The following is a 16173-nucleotide window of genomic DNA, read 5'->3' as shown; positions in this document are numbered from 1 at the left end:
TCTTAAAACCGACAATTCCCAAAAATAAATAATCCACCATTAAACATACTAGGTCTATATATATATATATATATATATATATATATATATATATATATATATATATATATATCTGCAAATTAAAATTTTCTAATATAATATATGCCAGACGTGTATGCAGGTTGAATAAGCATGTATAATAATGTATGTTGATACCACGGACAAAATAGCAACAGCAAACAAATGCCTCAGCAGGTGAGATGTAGCCCAGTTCTGTAAACAGTATAACCCAGACGAATCAATCACAGCCTACAGAGAAACATGCTCAGCAACATGTTTCCTGCAAAAAACACAAGGCAAATGACCACAAATAACAGGCCTCCAGCATACTGTAATACATTCAAAGATGTTGTCAATTGCCACCAATTGTGACACATACAAGGTATCAGCTGGTTCTAAGAAAAGAAGCAGTGCAGGTGACAGTGAGGTAGTGTCTCTGGCAGTCAATATATTTTGACTCATGCTGACAGGCAATGTCAGTGTCAATGTCAATCTAGTCAGGCTCTCCAGTTTCATTTTATATTTCAATGATACTTTAATTAAAGTGCTTTTTTTACTGAAAAAGAGCACAGTGGTGTTCATTAATAACATCAGTGACAAAAAATGTTTTCGTTCCACATAATAAGAGATAAAAGTCACAAAAGGCAATTAGTATTTTCTTTATGCCTACCATGACAAAAGGAATGCATCATACCCCCTATCAAATGACACTTTATTTTTTCATTTCAAATGATATATTCCTTTTCTTTTCCAAAATTTTCTGACCCATAACAGCTTTAATGATCAACACACTTCCAAATCTTTATGACACTATATGGCAAAAGCTTTGACCTAGGACAGTGAAAATGGGTTAATTTATAGCCACATACGCCTAGGTTTACAAGGTCATCAAGTTCTGAAAGGCTTTTATCTCCAATATCTCCAAAACTGTTTCGTAGGTTTTTTTAAAAACCATCCAGCTTATCTGTCTGCTTGTCCAATAATATGGTTGAGCTCCTCTTCCGTGCACATTATGTAGGTGAAATGAGACCTCTTCAGTCCTTGGGAGAAATAAACAGACCACTTCTGTACAAGTCCCCCTTCACCATGTCGGCTTTGATCTTCGCCAGATTCTTCATACCTTTAGACATGTCTTCATTACCTAATATTAGTTTAGACAAATTTCAACAGTAAACATTTAGATATCAGTGCACCAATGTTAAAAACCTTCAAATATTTCAGACTGCCTTCAGGTAAACTGACACCCATATCAATTACTACCACATCCACATACTATTTTCTTTTCCAATCAGACAGCATTGTTTTTTATCGTTATTTTTTTAAAGACGTGCATAAGTTACTTTTAACAATCAAAAGATAACAACTCTTCTTCAATAAAAATATTTCTATTTCATACATAAATAGAAGATTCTCTGCTGCGTCTTCTACCCAAATGTATATGACAAGAAGAGGATTTTACTAAAACAAAATTTGCTGAAATGAAATTCCTCAACTGGTTCACCTCTTAATGTTTTGGATGAAATAAATATTTAGGTACAGCCCACATCATATATTTCTATCTAGAATTGAGGCCATTTGGAAAATTCCAGTCTGCTGATATGTCTGCTGCTTCTGTTTACATTATACACTGCACATAATTCTTATTATCTGTCACTTAGACCGGCTAAAATTGAATTTCCTGGTGGGAGAGAACGTCATTACAAAAATTCTTCATTATCACATCTTGCCTACAAAGTGAATACAGCATGTTTAAAACATTTAAGTGCCATTTATAGATGTTCACATGAAAATGAAAGCTGGAAGCAATGGAACAATCATAGGTGATGTAAAGATAATGTTCATGGTCATTCAAACTAAGACTTCTGAGAACTTGATAAACATCTTCAAGAACCCCTCTACCAATCAGAAAGAACATTAAATCTGATAATCTTAACATACACATAAGAGAAAAACATAATATACAACAAGATTTTTTCAGAACAAAGTCTTCTCAAGTAAGATTAAAGAGTTTTCTTCTTGGAAAAAAAACTAATGTACTCTCAACAAATCCCACAATCTTGAGGTACTAAAATGACTTAGACCTTTAAACACAGACATAAAGATAAAATGAAGGGAAGACCCAGTGTTTTCCCCCACTTACCAGTGGTGGGAGCTGTGGCGGAAAGGCTGGGAACCAATAGGCATGCCATGGCAATGTGGTGCCAATGACCAACCCAGTGAAAAGCTCTAAGTTCCAGAACATGATTCAGATACATACACAGGTAACTTAAACAGGTTCAAGGGGAAAACAAATATGCTGCTGGTAAAAGGTGAGACTTGAAATGGAGACAGAGTCTTGCTGGAGTTTCTGAAACAGAACAGTACAAGAATAAACTTGAGGGTGAAAACTTGCCAACTCTGGTACCTTTGCTAATTCTGATCAATTGCTCTCCTATAAGTGCTTTCTTCTTTTCAAAGCACAACCACTTTTTCCACCATCTCATTTTTATTTTATGTAATTGCTGAATACTTAGACAAGTAATCAGCAATTACATTGTAGTGATTCATAGCAAATATACAGGTAAAAATAATTCCATGCACTGCTCTACAGTTCAGTTCAATCCTTGCCTTTATATCATCATTTCTAATACTTGGTAGGTATAAGATGGATCACCACCACCTTCATTGTCCGTCATCTGTATGAGAGCCCTATAAGCAGGCAATATAATCCATCGCCCTCTTCACATTGTCAGTAAAACACTACAAATACAGGAACTATGGAATTTCATCAAAAACAAAACAAATCCCCTTTATTTTCCATTAGGATCTAAATGGCTTGTTCTGTTTATGTTGAGGTATCAGTGGCACTGCTATCAGTTGTCTTAATGTGTCAACACCGGCACAGAATGACCAGCAATGTTATCTGTGCGTCTTAAACTTGTCAGCAGAGCCCTAAACTTGTCATCACAACATACATTAAACTGAGAAAATGCTGCTTTAAATGTGCTATCCCGTTTCTCACATTGGAACAGAGAGATAAGCTACCAGTACTACTACATTTATCCTACTCCAATGTAGGAAGCAGCACCCAGAAAGAAAAGGGAAAGCAATGAATGGACAGACAAGTCAAAAGGAAAAAGCTAAATATTTAGTAATCAATTTGATATTTGTTCCTACCAGTCATTACTAATAATCAAAGCATTCGGTCTTGATGAGTACACAAGTCTGGACAAAACAGCCTTTCAAAAACACATAAAATAGGTACCTTTATAGAAAGTTTAAGGGGAAGAGATTAAACTAATTCTTCAGAATACCCCTATGGAAAGTCATGAGGATAAGGAAGGAGGTGAGGGAGATTACACCTGGAAATGTTGTATTACAGCACAGGAAAAGACACAGAGGTGGCACACCTTATAAAAACATCCTTTTAACCTTTAACACCTCAACCTTGCTAGTTCAGGCTTTAGTAGCGACCCAGCAAAGACAGCATGGTTGCAACAAGCAGCTATTGGAGTACCCCCGTGGGGGCAGAGGGTGATGACTGAAGACTTGTTTCCACATGAAACAGTTCAAACCAGGATGGACTTACAGAAGAGATTAAGTTAAAGTATACAGACAAGTGCAAAAAAATCAATTCCAATCCAGCCACATGACATATATTGAACATCATACAATAATGTTCAAAACAGTTGGCTCCAAATGATCCGGAAATGATGTTTTCCTCCTAATTCTGTAAACAACACAGCGATGCAGTATTAATATCTGTAACAATGTGTGTAAGCTTGTTAGGAAGCACACGCACAACACCTGTCCGTAATCAACAGGTATTTTTATTACCCAGAGCTTATGTAACAAAAATAGCCCACACTCGAACACGGCTGTCCAATTAACACATTGCCAGCAGCAGCCAAATGTTAATAAACCAACCAGACTTTATGAAGGTGAAATAATATGGGCTCTTCATTATCCAAAACAAAAGGATGTTTTCTTCATCAGAACATGTTTTGATTATGTAAATGCTTTAGTACATCTGAGCCTTGCAGGGAAGAAAAGGCTTCCTTGTATCTGGGCATGTACATGTTTGTCTTGTTTATGGTATGAAACACTTAATTTTCCATTAAATTCCACTCTCTTCATAAACTAACTGAAATGTTATCAGTTCACCCTCTTTTTCTGCACCTATCACAAGAAACTACTTATTAACTTATTAACAATAAGATGATTTTCTGACATTATCAAGAGCAACCAAATCATACTACGGTTCAGTAATAGAAAGATCAGTATGCTTGCTGCCTTTTTTCCTCGAAATATTCCTCAGCACATTGCAAAAACAAAAACAAACAAAAAATACCAAAAAAAATGCCCAAGACTGTCTGCTGTATCTTATCTGATACCATAAACATGCAAAATATTCCCACAGTGGGCTGGGCATTCATCAGTTCTGACACATAGGATTAAACAAGGAGGCACTTTTGTTATGTTGACATTAAAGAATGTTCATTTTCATTTGTCTTCCAAAATTCCAGATTGTACCACTTAGCCCATAACTATGTACTTACACAAGATTTTTTTTTTTTTTTTTTTTTTTTTTTTTTTTTTTTGCAATCATTTAGCAGTTTTGAGCAAAATCTATGACAAGCCAAACAAATCATATTAGTAACAGAGCCTTGCCACTGCCTGATGAAAAGCATTTGTAGGTGCAAACAAGTTTTTCAAAATCCAAAATATTCTTCAGGTGCCCCCCCCCCCCCCCCCCCCCCCCCCATATACCATATAATAGCTATATCTTTACCTAGTCCTTCTAAGAAACCAGTCTCCATATCTGATAACCTGTGGTTTTCCATTGTTTTCATGACAGGAAATCCGCAACAATGTGCCAATAGGCACATCAATACCTCTCAATTAGTTCAGAACATGTTATGGGGCAAATTCATCTTTATTTCCTGTGTTTTCATCATATTTACTTAATTTGTTGTTTTTTTCCCTGTTTATATTATTTTCCCTTTTATTACTTTTTCTCTCTATTTGGTTTTTCATTTTCAAGTCAAAAATGCATTAAATCTGGCAAAGGCATCAACACCAACATTCACCACTTATTGCAACAATCTAGAAAAGTGTATTAATAGAGACAAGAGAAATGCAGACAACTGGGTGTTTGGTGTATAGCTCAAAAAACACTGCTGGGTCTACAATACCAGTCACAAGACACCAAGTGCAAACTGTTTGTCAGCAAGAGGACATGGGCATTAAGGAGCAAGCCTTACTGATTCAGCATTACACAATGGCTGCTCCTATCACCCTGGTGTTCCATTACAGACCTTCCAAACTTTTAATGAATGGCACTTGTTTCACATGTGCCTTATTCATCCATCATTTCCTACCAGAGAAAACTTTAATGATTTCAGACACCAATTTATCCTGCCTCTTTTACACTAAATAAGCCCTGGTGCCAAAAAAAACTTTTTAAAACTTTTTTTTGGTGTGACCTGGAGACGGGATTTGGAACATAAATCAGTGGTAACAGTGCATCCCAGCTACGTGACCATATCTCACACAGAGACGAACAGGCCGTTACATTGTGACTACATTCTGATACAAGAAGGTGGGCGAAAAGTTTTACCACATGTTTTACCTTTTAATTGACAAAGACACTTCTATTTCAACATCATGCCAAATTCTGCCAGAGACCCAAGTTATAATTCTGATGAAGTGCGTCACATGGTGACATTATGCACTACACTCTTCCTATAAAAACCCCAACCCATCACACACCCTTCTCAACTTAACCAAGCAGAATAGTTCAAAACAGTTCCGAATAATTATAACTGCAGGGTATGCTCTGTGCAGTTGACATAATAATCAATGCAAAAAAAAAAAAAAAAAATCACCCAAAAAGTCTTTCGAGCTATCAAATGGATAAGAAAGTCTGCTGATAATGAGGTAGATTGGGTGCTTGTTGTCTGCGCATCACACATCATCTCCATAGTCTACATCATTCAAAATCATAGATGCAATCACCCAGAGGTTGGTTAAAGTGGAATTAAACACAAATAGAGGAGTAGAGGCAAGAAATTAAAGGTACATTAGTGAGCAGCAGGTAGAGGCCAGAGCTATACTAAACCAACAGGTGGACTGGCAACCCAGGAATGTTACTACTCTAGATTATCACCATTCTATATCCTTGACAGAGGCTGAGAGGTGCAAATTTGGCTTTATTGGACACCGGTCAGTCTTTGGTCAACTGTCTGATCTGACTACGCCATCAAACTGGCCATGGGACATATTGTAATTCCATGGTAGAGCACTGTCATAGTACCCCTGGGTTAATACTGCCCAACTGGGAGCCAACTTTCAGCTTGTCTTAAATAAACAAACTTAGCAAATTGGAAAGCAGGGATGTTATTACAACATCGGAAAGATAGAGGTGAAATTGAAAATCGCCTTTTGTCTGACGGTGTACAAGTTGCACTTTGCATTTACAGTTTTTCTTGGGCAGGTGCTATCGTATTTCACCATCTATGGTTTACATTACTTCATTTGTCAGTTAAACACATTTTACAATGAGCTCTATTGTGTTTTATTCTCAAAACTAGTGAAACAATCGTGAAAAATGTGTTAAAATATCCAAAAATGCATTAAGGTAATGTTGTACCATAATTAACGCTACTGCCTCCCTATGGATAAGAAGCCACAGCAATCAAGCCAGCCTTACTAAATCTCACTCTGCTTTATTTATGCAGCCAAAGAAGTCTTCTTTCAATAAATCTATAACCACCTTCGCACATATACAATGTGAAAAGGGCAGTTTCCTCATTAAGTGTATATTCTGGGGTTTTAGATAAGAAAACTGGCATTCTCTTTATTCTGCAAGAATCACAGTTACTGACAACAATTTTTACACATTTAAACAAGAAAGGGCTCCAAACAATAAAAACAAAATACGCATTTCGTCAAATATGGATATGGTTCCATATGAATAAAATTGAGAAGTATTAAAAGAATTAAGTCCTAGTAAACATTTCACTGAACCTCGGGAGTCTCTGACACCCCAGTAAAATCATCCTCCCCCTCCCCAAGCCATCTTCAGTCTACTTCACTCCTCCCTTTTTGTCACAGCTCTCCATAAATCTCCGCCATCTCCCCACCCAACCCCTGGTGGACACATTACAGCAATGGCCAATAGTGGTCACGTGGAGAAGTGTGCCACTGATTACAAATCTTGTCTGTATGCTACTGGTGGCTTCCTCAAGTGTGCCCTTGATTAAGGAATGTTTGAATTTCAATCCAGCCACTGTCAAAGCACTACTGTTTTGAAGTGCATCAATCTATCAGCTATCACTGGCAGGTGCTGAGGGTTCCTGTCTGTTTACTTTGCACTCATATCTAGCTATAGATCTATAATTTCGCTGAATCCATAACCAACACAGCCTTGGGTTTCAGATAAGGTTTGGAAGAGCCCTGGAACATGGGTGCCTTATATAAAAATCCAAATCCAATTCATTCAAACAATTTGCCCAATTCAATTTTCCACCCAGGTATGGCCCTCGGGATTTTGGGATGAGGTCTGGGAACATGACTTACCTTAACAGATATCTAAATCATTCAAGCAATATTGAAACTTAGAATGAATCTCGTGAATAATGACAGAGCTGAGGTACTGCACAGAGGAACATATTTGCACAAAAAACAAATAACGTTTTAAATCTTAATCCTCTAATTAAGGCTGTAGTATTGCAAGTATACAGTATTTTCAACCCCAATGTTAGCTGAGAACCCTGGGCATTTTTATACCTAAAATATTTTGCCCCTTTAATACACAATGACACGATTATATAAACATATATAATGTAGTTTTTGTCAGTAGATATCACTTAAAATGGTTTATCAACATTTGCCAGTTAGAAACTGATTTTGTTGAAAACAATTTTAATTACAATCAACTATAATAATAATGATCTTGTAAAGTGGAAAAAAAGGGGGGGGAATGCACTCATCAAACCTCCTTGGTTATCTAACAATAACAAGCTAGGCTGTCAATCTCTGGACAGGCTATCAGCTGGTCAGAAGTTCTGAAACTACATTCAGCCACTGACCCAAAGAGTGGAGAACAGAAAGGCAGTGACCCCTGGAAATACCCAGGGTTCAACTGCCAATCAATTCGCCCAATTTATTAGACGCCCAGGAATAATTTCCACTATGTTTTAAAATGTGTGACATTAGAGACAAATAAGTTTGTATATCAAATTCATAAAAAATTATATACTAAGGCCACACTTTTTTATTTTTATGGATGACATCCTGCGCGCGCACTGATTTTCGTCCGTTCTCAAAAAAAAAAAAAAAAATCCCCCCCCCCCCCAAGGAAGTCGGTTGTCGCAAACGTCGTTATTGAATTTGCCGGAAAATGCAATCGGCAATCCTCGGCTAATTCCGCAAGCTCCATACTGTCACTGTCGACTGCGGAGACATCCGAGTAGTTCCGAGTGCGGAAAATGAGCTTTCTGCGCATGCGTATTATCACCACGTGGAAATATGGCGGCTTTGCCGTCAAATTCATCTCTAGCATTAATTTCAAAATACACGACAATTAAAGTCATAAAGAGAACGGGGGCCGTCGTTTTGGATTGGTTTGCCATTGATGTTGGACATGAATATATCACCCTTTTACAATTATACGAAAGGCTGGCCGCGCCCGGAAAATTTCAGTAACATTCTGTCCAAAGCAGCACATAGGCCTACCAGGTTTTTTTGTAGCGAAAAAAGGGTCGACAAGAGCGTCGTGGTATTTGGTGGACTGAAGGTCGGACAGGCCGCCCGATAGTTGGTTGCTACGTGTGAGTCGAAGTAGACAAAATGGCATCGACCGAAATTACTTTTTTAGCTTTGGTAGTAGGAAGCATAGGCCTATCTTTGCTTCATTTTTTTAACAATTCTGTGAAGTGTTTACACTGCTTTAATTTTCTGAGAGTAGGCCTACAAATAAAGACACGCTGTTTATTTGATATTTGTTTTATTGATTGCTATACCAACAGAATGCATGAAATAACCTTAAATAGATTTGGTAATATGCAGCATATATATTCATGACTTTTTACCTTTCTACGAAGTAGGCCCTATTCACAATGCTTTAATATTTTGAGAGCATGGATAAAGACATGTTGTTAGTTTGATACGTGTTTCTGTGGTAAATTAGTGTTTCCAGCTGTGTACTGAAAACATAACATTTCTTAAGCATTTTTTTTTTTTTTTGGACCGTTTTTTTTTTTTTTTCGCCCGCTCGCACCGACTTTGGGGTCCCCAGAGGATGTCATCCATAAAAATAAAAAAGTGTGGCCTAATGAGAAAATGTTATTTTTATTAAATTTTTTACACATTCACCTCATCATTAATGTATTCAAATCCTTCAAAACAATTTTGTCAAAACTTTCATGTAAAAATTAATAAAGTATTATTTATATATTTTTAACCATGATTATCTAATCAGTCTTTGCTATATTCCATTTCATCAGCAAATTGAAAGAGATCAATAAAGTGAAACAAGCACCACACCCACCAGTTCTTAAAATAACACCCAACTCTGAAGCCAAGTGATGTAACTCTCAATACTGAAAACAAAAGAAAGTGAAGGGAGAGGGACAAAGCTCCTGCAGTCAGAAGTAAAGTTATGATATTTAGCCAAAAAACAAGCCATGAATGTGTGCAGTAAGGTTAGACTAAGACGCAGAATGTGTGTGGCAGGATACAAACAAAAAAGGGGAGTAGGACACTGAACTTTTACTGTACACGACTGGTTGTTGGCCCCGATGCTGTTGGCAACACACCCAGTCTGACTTTTCACCTGTCCCCAGCATGAAGATGTGCTGTCAGAGGATGTAACTAATAAAGCAATGTCAAAAATTAGGCATTATCTCAAGAGGTGCCATGCATGCCTGCATGTCTGTACACTCTTATCACAACTTTCTCTTATCTGTTCCAACTGTTTGATGGCACTCTAAGTGTTTGTTCTATATTTGGAGACGCAAGGATTCACAGAAATTGAGTTTTTTTGTATGATAACTGAAGTGCTGTACTTTCCCATCATCCCTGTTCTTTGATGTTGAACTAAACACCTATTCTCTTCCCAGCAGTTGGTCAGTATTTGGTTCCTTTTTTGCAAGATGTCAATAACAAGTTCTTTTTTTTTTCTTTTCAATTACATGCTCGGCAAAGATATTGGCATAGAATGTCAGCTCATCTGTAATTTTTTATACTGTAACTGTGTCCTTTTGATTATATCATTGCTATCAACAAGACACTCATTTCCCTCCCATCTCAAAAATCAGTGTTCCAAAGGAATGCTTTAGACTTATGGGTCAGGGAGCAAGATCTTTTTGGCTGGGCCTTCAATTTTTTAACTTTATCGCACCAGTTTTTAAAGCATCACATAATATCACAACTTTTTCAATTTTATTATAAACAGTCTCCAAAACATATGACAGCTTGACTGTAAAAACTTCCAGGATTCTCCTGCTGACAAAGACAACATTTGGCTGCAATATCATTGGTCAGTACTGGTCAGCACTGGTCAGTACTGGTCAGCAGTGATGGTATTACATCCCCGCCAAGTGCAAGTGCCAGGTACCAAACAACCCCAACATTTTTGCATACTTTTGCACACCTACAGCTTTATTTTCAGAGATGAAATGGAAGCGAGTTGACCATGGTCATACACAAGAATGTGAACACCTACTCCTAACAGATTCTTGGCTGTGTCTTATCTTATAGGCTGGGCTCATACTGAAGCTTGTTTATCCGCTTCCAAATGTTACAAAACAAATTTTGTCTCACATAATTGAAAAATATTGCATTATCTTCTAAAAGTGTTTATTCATCTAAAAATGATGTGGCTGAACTCTTTGTTATTATGTTAGATAGGGAGCTTGGATGGTATCTAAGACAAGAGTCACGCAAAGCAAAGATGAGCCCTCACTTGTCTAGACACTGAAATTACTTTTTCCGAAAACCAATTTGGTTTTTTTCTTCTTAAGGAGATTAACATGCATGTAATACCAGTGTTCGTAGATGGAGGTAATTACACCACATCCCTGAAATAGTCCACTGCAAAAATACATGCCTTTGCTTCTTTGAATACTCAAGGTGCAACATTCTACAGATATGCCATAGATCTATAGTAGATAACAGAACTATATTTGTTTCCAAACTACCTGACCACTCACAGTAAGAATGACCACTGTGTCAAATAATTTAAGACGTTACATGAGAATTGAACGACAAGGAATTAAAGCGCTATTTCTAAATCCATCAAATAAGATACGTTTTTCAATATGTATCTTATTTCTAAATCCATCAAATAAGATACATATTGAAAAACGGGAGAACTTTAGCATCAGAAATTGAGTGAAAATCAATAATGTGCACCATTCCAAAATGACAATGCAATGCGATTAATTGTGCATGAACTTCTGCTCCAACTGCCTTAAAACATACATCTCTTAGAAAACTTCTCCTTTTCTGCTGTTTCAAACATCCGCGGCCACTGCAAATTGCCTTGCCTGTTGAATGCATATTTTTAATCACTACAAGTGAAAGATGAAAGGTAAAATGGCAACTCCAGAGTTACAATCCGTAAAGAAAAACAACCATTTCTATTTTATGAGTTAAAACTGCTGCCATCAAGAACTACTATATGCATTAGTTCAATAATGCATGGAGCCAGTTCAACTTGAAGACAGGTGTATTGTCAATGAAGATGAAGATTATGCCCACTTGAATATGTACCCAAACTTTACATCATACAAAAACAAAAGGTGTACGGAAAACTATGACAGTCACAATAGATGACTACAATTTTTCTTTTCAGATTCTAGCTATTGCAGTAGGGATAAGTGAACCCATTGTCATCTAAAAAAGTCCCTGTCTAAATCTTATGGTTATTTGTTTCTGAGCATTGTTTTAATGGTGGCTGAGGAGAAATACTGCCTGGTTAGCAATTCCACCTTCATGTACTCAAACTAAATGATGTACAAAAAAATAGATGTGCATAAACAACTTCTGTCCATGTTATTTTAATTTCCTACCATTTGATTCATACACAGGATGCTTTAACTTTATTTCTTGCATAACAAAACTTTAATCTCAAACCACAAATCTTTTCACCAATGCAAAAAGGAGCCATAATTCAGATTCAATTATTGATATACAGTATGCACTAAATTCCACTCAGTGCGTAACAAAAGTCCAGTTTTGCACCAAAACAAATGTGTTACATTCAAATCCTGCCCTTATATCTGAGCCCCCCCCCTCCCCCCTCCAAATGGGTTAACAAAATGGTGGCTTATGGAGAATCATTTTAGAATTCCTGGCAAAAACAGACCATTCACTGGCCATATATCTCTGACCCAGGGACAGGGAATACTGCTGTGGTGGTTATCATATCCTCAGGTGGGGCCTCGTGTAATCTAATACATATCCCCTGAGATGGACATTTAATGTTATGCTCAGCCAGGTGAAAAACCACACCTTAGACATCCCATGACCCTTCACCATGATAATAAACACAGGAAGTCCTGTAAATTCGGAGTGATCTCGATTCATATCTGCCCCCCAAAGTAATAAAATGTTCACAGAGTTTACCAGTAATATTTCTAGTCAACTATCTGACTGAGCAGCCTGTCGCTATCATATGCACTGTGATAACATGCCTTTTTTTTATTAATGGCAGTTCACAGTTTGAAACAGGTGCTGGTAGACATGGTTTCTACTCACAAAGACAAAGCTGGTCTCAGTTTAGATCAAAGTGCTGATTTGTGTGCATTCTTACCCTGGAGGTGGTATATAAGAGAAATAAATCAAAAAAATCTTAGGAATATGAGTACATACACATATGTAAATATCTATAACAAACTATTTATGTATATTGGTGAAAGATGTGAGGATTTATTAATAAAGTCATACATAAAGCCAATGCCCCAAATCAATCAGGTCATCAGCAGACTGGATGAAGCAATATAGAAGGATTTTCCACACAATTCGGACCAGGTTGCAAAATAGAACAGTTGCAAAATCACTCATAACTAATCGAGAAATAACACTCCAAATAGCTGACCTATACAACAATTGCCTGCCATTTATCCAGGTTCTCAGTTTGAAACCTACTACTTTTGACTCGGTAGGAATTTTTAAGTTCTAATGTCACTGCAAATACTAATGTCACTGCCAGGCTAGACAGGGGTCCTGTAAACAGCAAAAATCACATAATTACAATTAACGATGCTTATCCAGTTTTAATCATGTCTCCGGTGACAAAATTTGTTGTATCAAACCCAAAAGAATCAAACAGAAGTTGACCAGTAATGTGAATTTTGAAGAAAATTCTGAGATTCCTATACTGCAATCTAAGCATCTACATCTAGTTGCTTATTTTGACAGGTAAGAACAAACTAATGATTGAGGAAATGACAACTTCATGCACAAGAAACCATTAATTTGTCACTGGTTATTGAATCAATATACAAATGGGGTTTGAAAGGGTATTGGGAAACAAGAAACACCTTCATACTGAGTCAGGTAAAAATGATCTTGGATTCCAATGAAATAAGTAAAAGGTACAGTGGGCGTCAGTGCTACCCCTCTCCCTGGATGACAAATTGCAGATACACAAACAAGCTCTTGGTTACTTAAGGGACAGTGAGGGTACTGAGAAATCAGAAACACTGCCTCCTGAATTCTGCAGAGGCAGGCAAATTCTGAAAAAGTACCAACAGGTAGTTGCCTCTGGTGCTGATGCCACTCTACACCTCCACACTGAAATGCAGGTAGTAGGACTGCAGCCAAGGTAGCCAGCACAAGGTGCAATAACAGTTTGGCCTTTATGCAATAGATTTCCCCCTGGCACCCACGAGCTGGTCTATGAATGGCCCCCATTTGTAGCTCAGAGTTCACCTTGAGGACAGAAGGCATAAGACTGAATACATAGCCAACAAAATGCATTACAAACAAAAACTTCTTTTAAGATGGCGTTCCATTCAGAAGTATATAAGCTAAAAATATTTAAAGATAAAACACAAACAAACCAGCACACCTTAAATTAAATTTTAAAAATAAGAGCTACAGGGTTTGACATTGCACACTTAATAATTATGATAAGCCTGTTACTTCTAAAGGTCTCGTCACTTATTCCAATTAATACAACTTCTAATGGACTTTCCAGAAGCTCATTTCCAAAAGATGTGTGGGCTTTAAGTACATAACTTCTGAAAAGAACATCTCTTGACACTAAAAAAAAACATCCAATTATCAGGAAATTAAACAGCATTACAGGTTCTTCATTACGTGTAAGCAAAAGACTACTGTGCTCTTTGAACCATGGCAGTAAGGAAAAGCAACCTGTCCCTACAATGTGATGGAATCATTTCTCACACTATCCACCATTTGCTTGCACTTGCCTTAAAATAACTACATGAGCCAGCAATTTGATGACCTTGAACACCAGTTAAGCCTTCTATATCTACTTTTAATAGATGATAACCTTGCATCAAGATTCTAGATATCTTTATAGGGTTAATCCTTTGATGTTTCAATTGCAATCTTTAAAAAATACTGAAATATTCCCATTAAGCTGCAAATAATTTCTTTCATCTTCCAAGCGGACTAAAAAAGCTTGATATAACTAATTTTTATATACTGTTGAAAAATGGCTTTTTACAGTCATATTGGGTCAGTTAATTACTTTGAAAGCCAGAAATTTCATGCCTTTTTACTTATAAAGTGTAAAAGCCTTTTGTTCAAATAAGTCCATAAATAAATAAATAATGAAGGAATAAATAAATTATGAAGGAAATTGCATGCTTGAGAGATCAAATTTTTCACTGATTTGAAAGTTGTCCCAAACTGTCACATAGAATGGACATAAATTAGACAAAAATGTCACATATGATTCGATTACAATTGCAAAAACATTTTGGTTGGTTTATTTCCACAAACAGTATTAGTAGAGTTTCCAGTCCAAAATAACATAGCTGAGCAATTTCAAGACATTTACTTGTTAGCACATTCGTTTTTCAAATTTTTTTTACATGTAACTTTTTTTCAAAAGTAAATTTTTCCATCAAGATGGTCTATCTACCGTCACAGGCCAGGTGTTCAAAACAGTTGGTTCAGGTGAAAAACTTGTAGCAAAACACAGTCTACGTTTCTTTGGTTTCTTCCTTCTGGTCTAAAAACAGTTACAAAATCCAACAATTTACTGGTTAGACACACATTTGCACCTGAAAATCCTGGTGAAAAAAGATTGATAAACAAACAATGTTTTATGATGTAGAAATGAATAAACTAGGTTGGTGTTTTTACTTTTGTCCCACAGTTTGTGAACATCAAAAACAGACTGCTTTGGCTTTGCTCACCTGGACTGTATCTGGAGAAAAAAATGCTTTGTGGTGAAAAAAAAAAAACAGTGTATTTCTTTTATCTACTTGCCCACATAAACTCAGCAACACAAGCAAAACAAGCTTCCCTTTTTCCAAAAGGAGTTTGATATTTCAAAAATTAGTTTTACTTAAACATTTCTATAAACGTAAATCAACATTAGGTGATAGAAGATTCATATTCCCTTTTTTGAAATATTTTTTCCATTTCATCTTACAAAATATTATTTGGATCCCTACAAAAAAATTTCCCATGTAGAAAATTTATTTTACTAAAAGGTCTTTTTTTTTTTTAGGTTATGCACCAACAAGTTGCATTTCTTTTCAAACTTTATCAGTATTTGTGAAAATCAGCTACATTGTGCTAGTTGTGACATATGAACACAATTCTTAGCACAGCACATTTTTCTGTGACACATAAACACAATTCTATGCACAACACATTCACTACAAGCACAATCGGTTGGCATAAAAATCACAACCACTCATTAGATTATGTCTGCAGCACATTTCTAGAGATTGTGGAATGTCAAAAAAAGAGTATAGATAACCAAGGACTACCTTATTAAATACATTTTAGCTGACGAAGCATTTAACCTATTACATCTAATCTGTGTCACTGTAGCACAGAAGATTAAATCCTCTTACACATCAATTATTCTCTAACCTTGAAGAGTAAATTACCTTAAACAAGTAAAGATGCTTACAAACCCTTATTGGTAATATCAGTAAC

General features: G+C 36.4%; 1 protein-coding gene across 4 annotated transcripts in view; it reads right to left on the bottom strand.

Annotated features, from left to right (window-relative positions):
• Positions 1 to 16173, bottom strand: part of LOC106155604 (uncharacterized) — a 72077-nt gene that overhangs the window by 41959 nt on the left and 13945 nt on the right. The window contains exon 1 of one of the 4 annotated variants that reach the window (XM_013530501.2): positions 2180 to 2359. The exons of the other annotated variants lie outside the window; for them this stretch is intronic. Within the exon in view, the coding sequence (XP_013385955.2) occupies positions 2180 to 2294 (115 nt within the window). The 5' untranslated portion in view covers positions 2295 to 2359. Of the gene's footprint in view, positions 1 to 2179; positions 2360 to 16173 lie in introns of those variants that run through there. 4 annotated transcript variants of the gene reach the window in all.

This window comes from Lingula anatina, chromosome 2 (genome assembly GCF_051362555.1).
Source record: "Lingula anatina isolate TDL-2025a chromosome 2, LinAna3.0, whole genome shotgun sequence".
Lineage (NCBI taxonomy): Eukaryota > Metazoa > Brachiopoda > Lingulata > Lingulida > Lingulidae > Lingula > Lingula anatina.
Note: the sequence above shows the minus strand (reverse complement) of the source record. Positions and strands in the feature narration are given on the sequence as shown.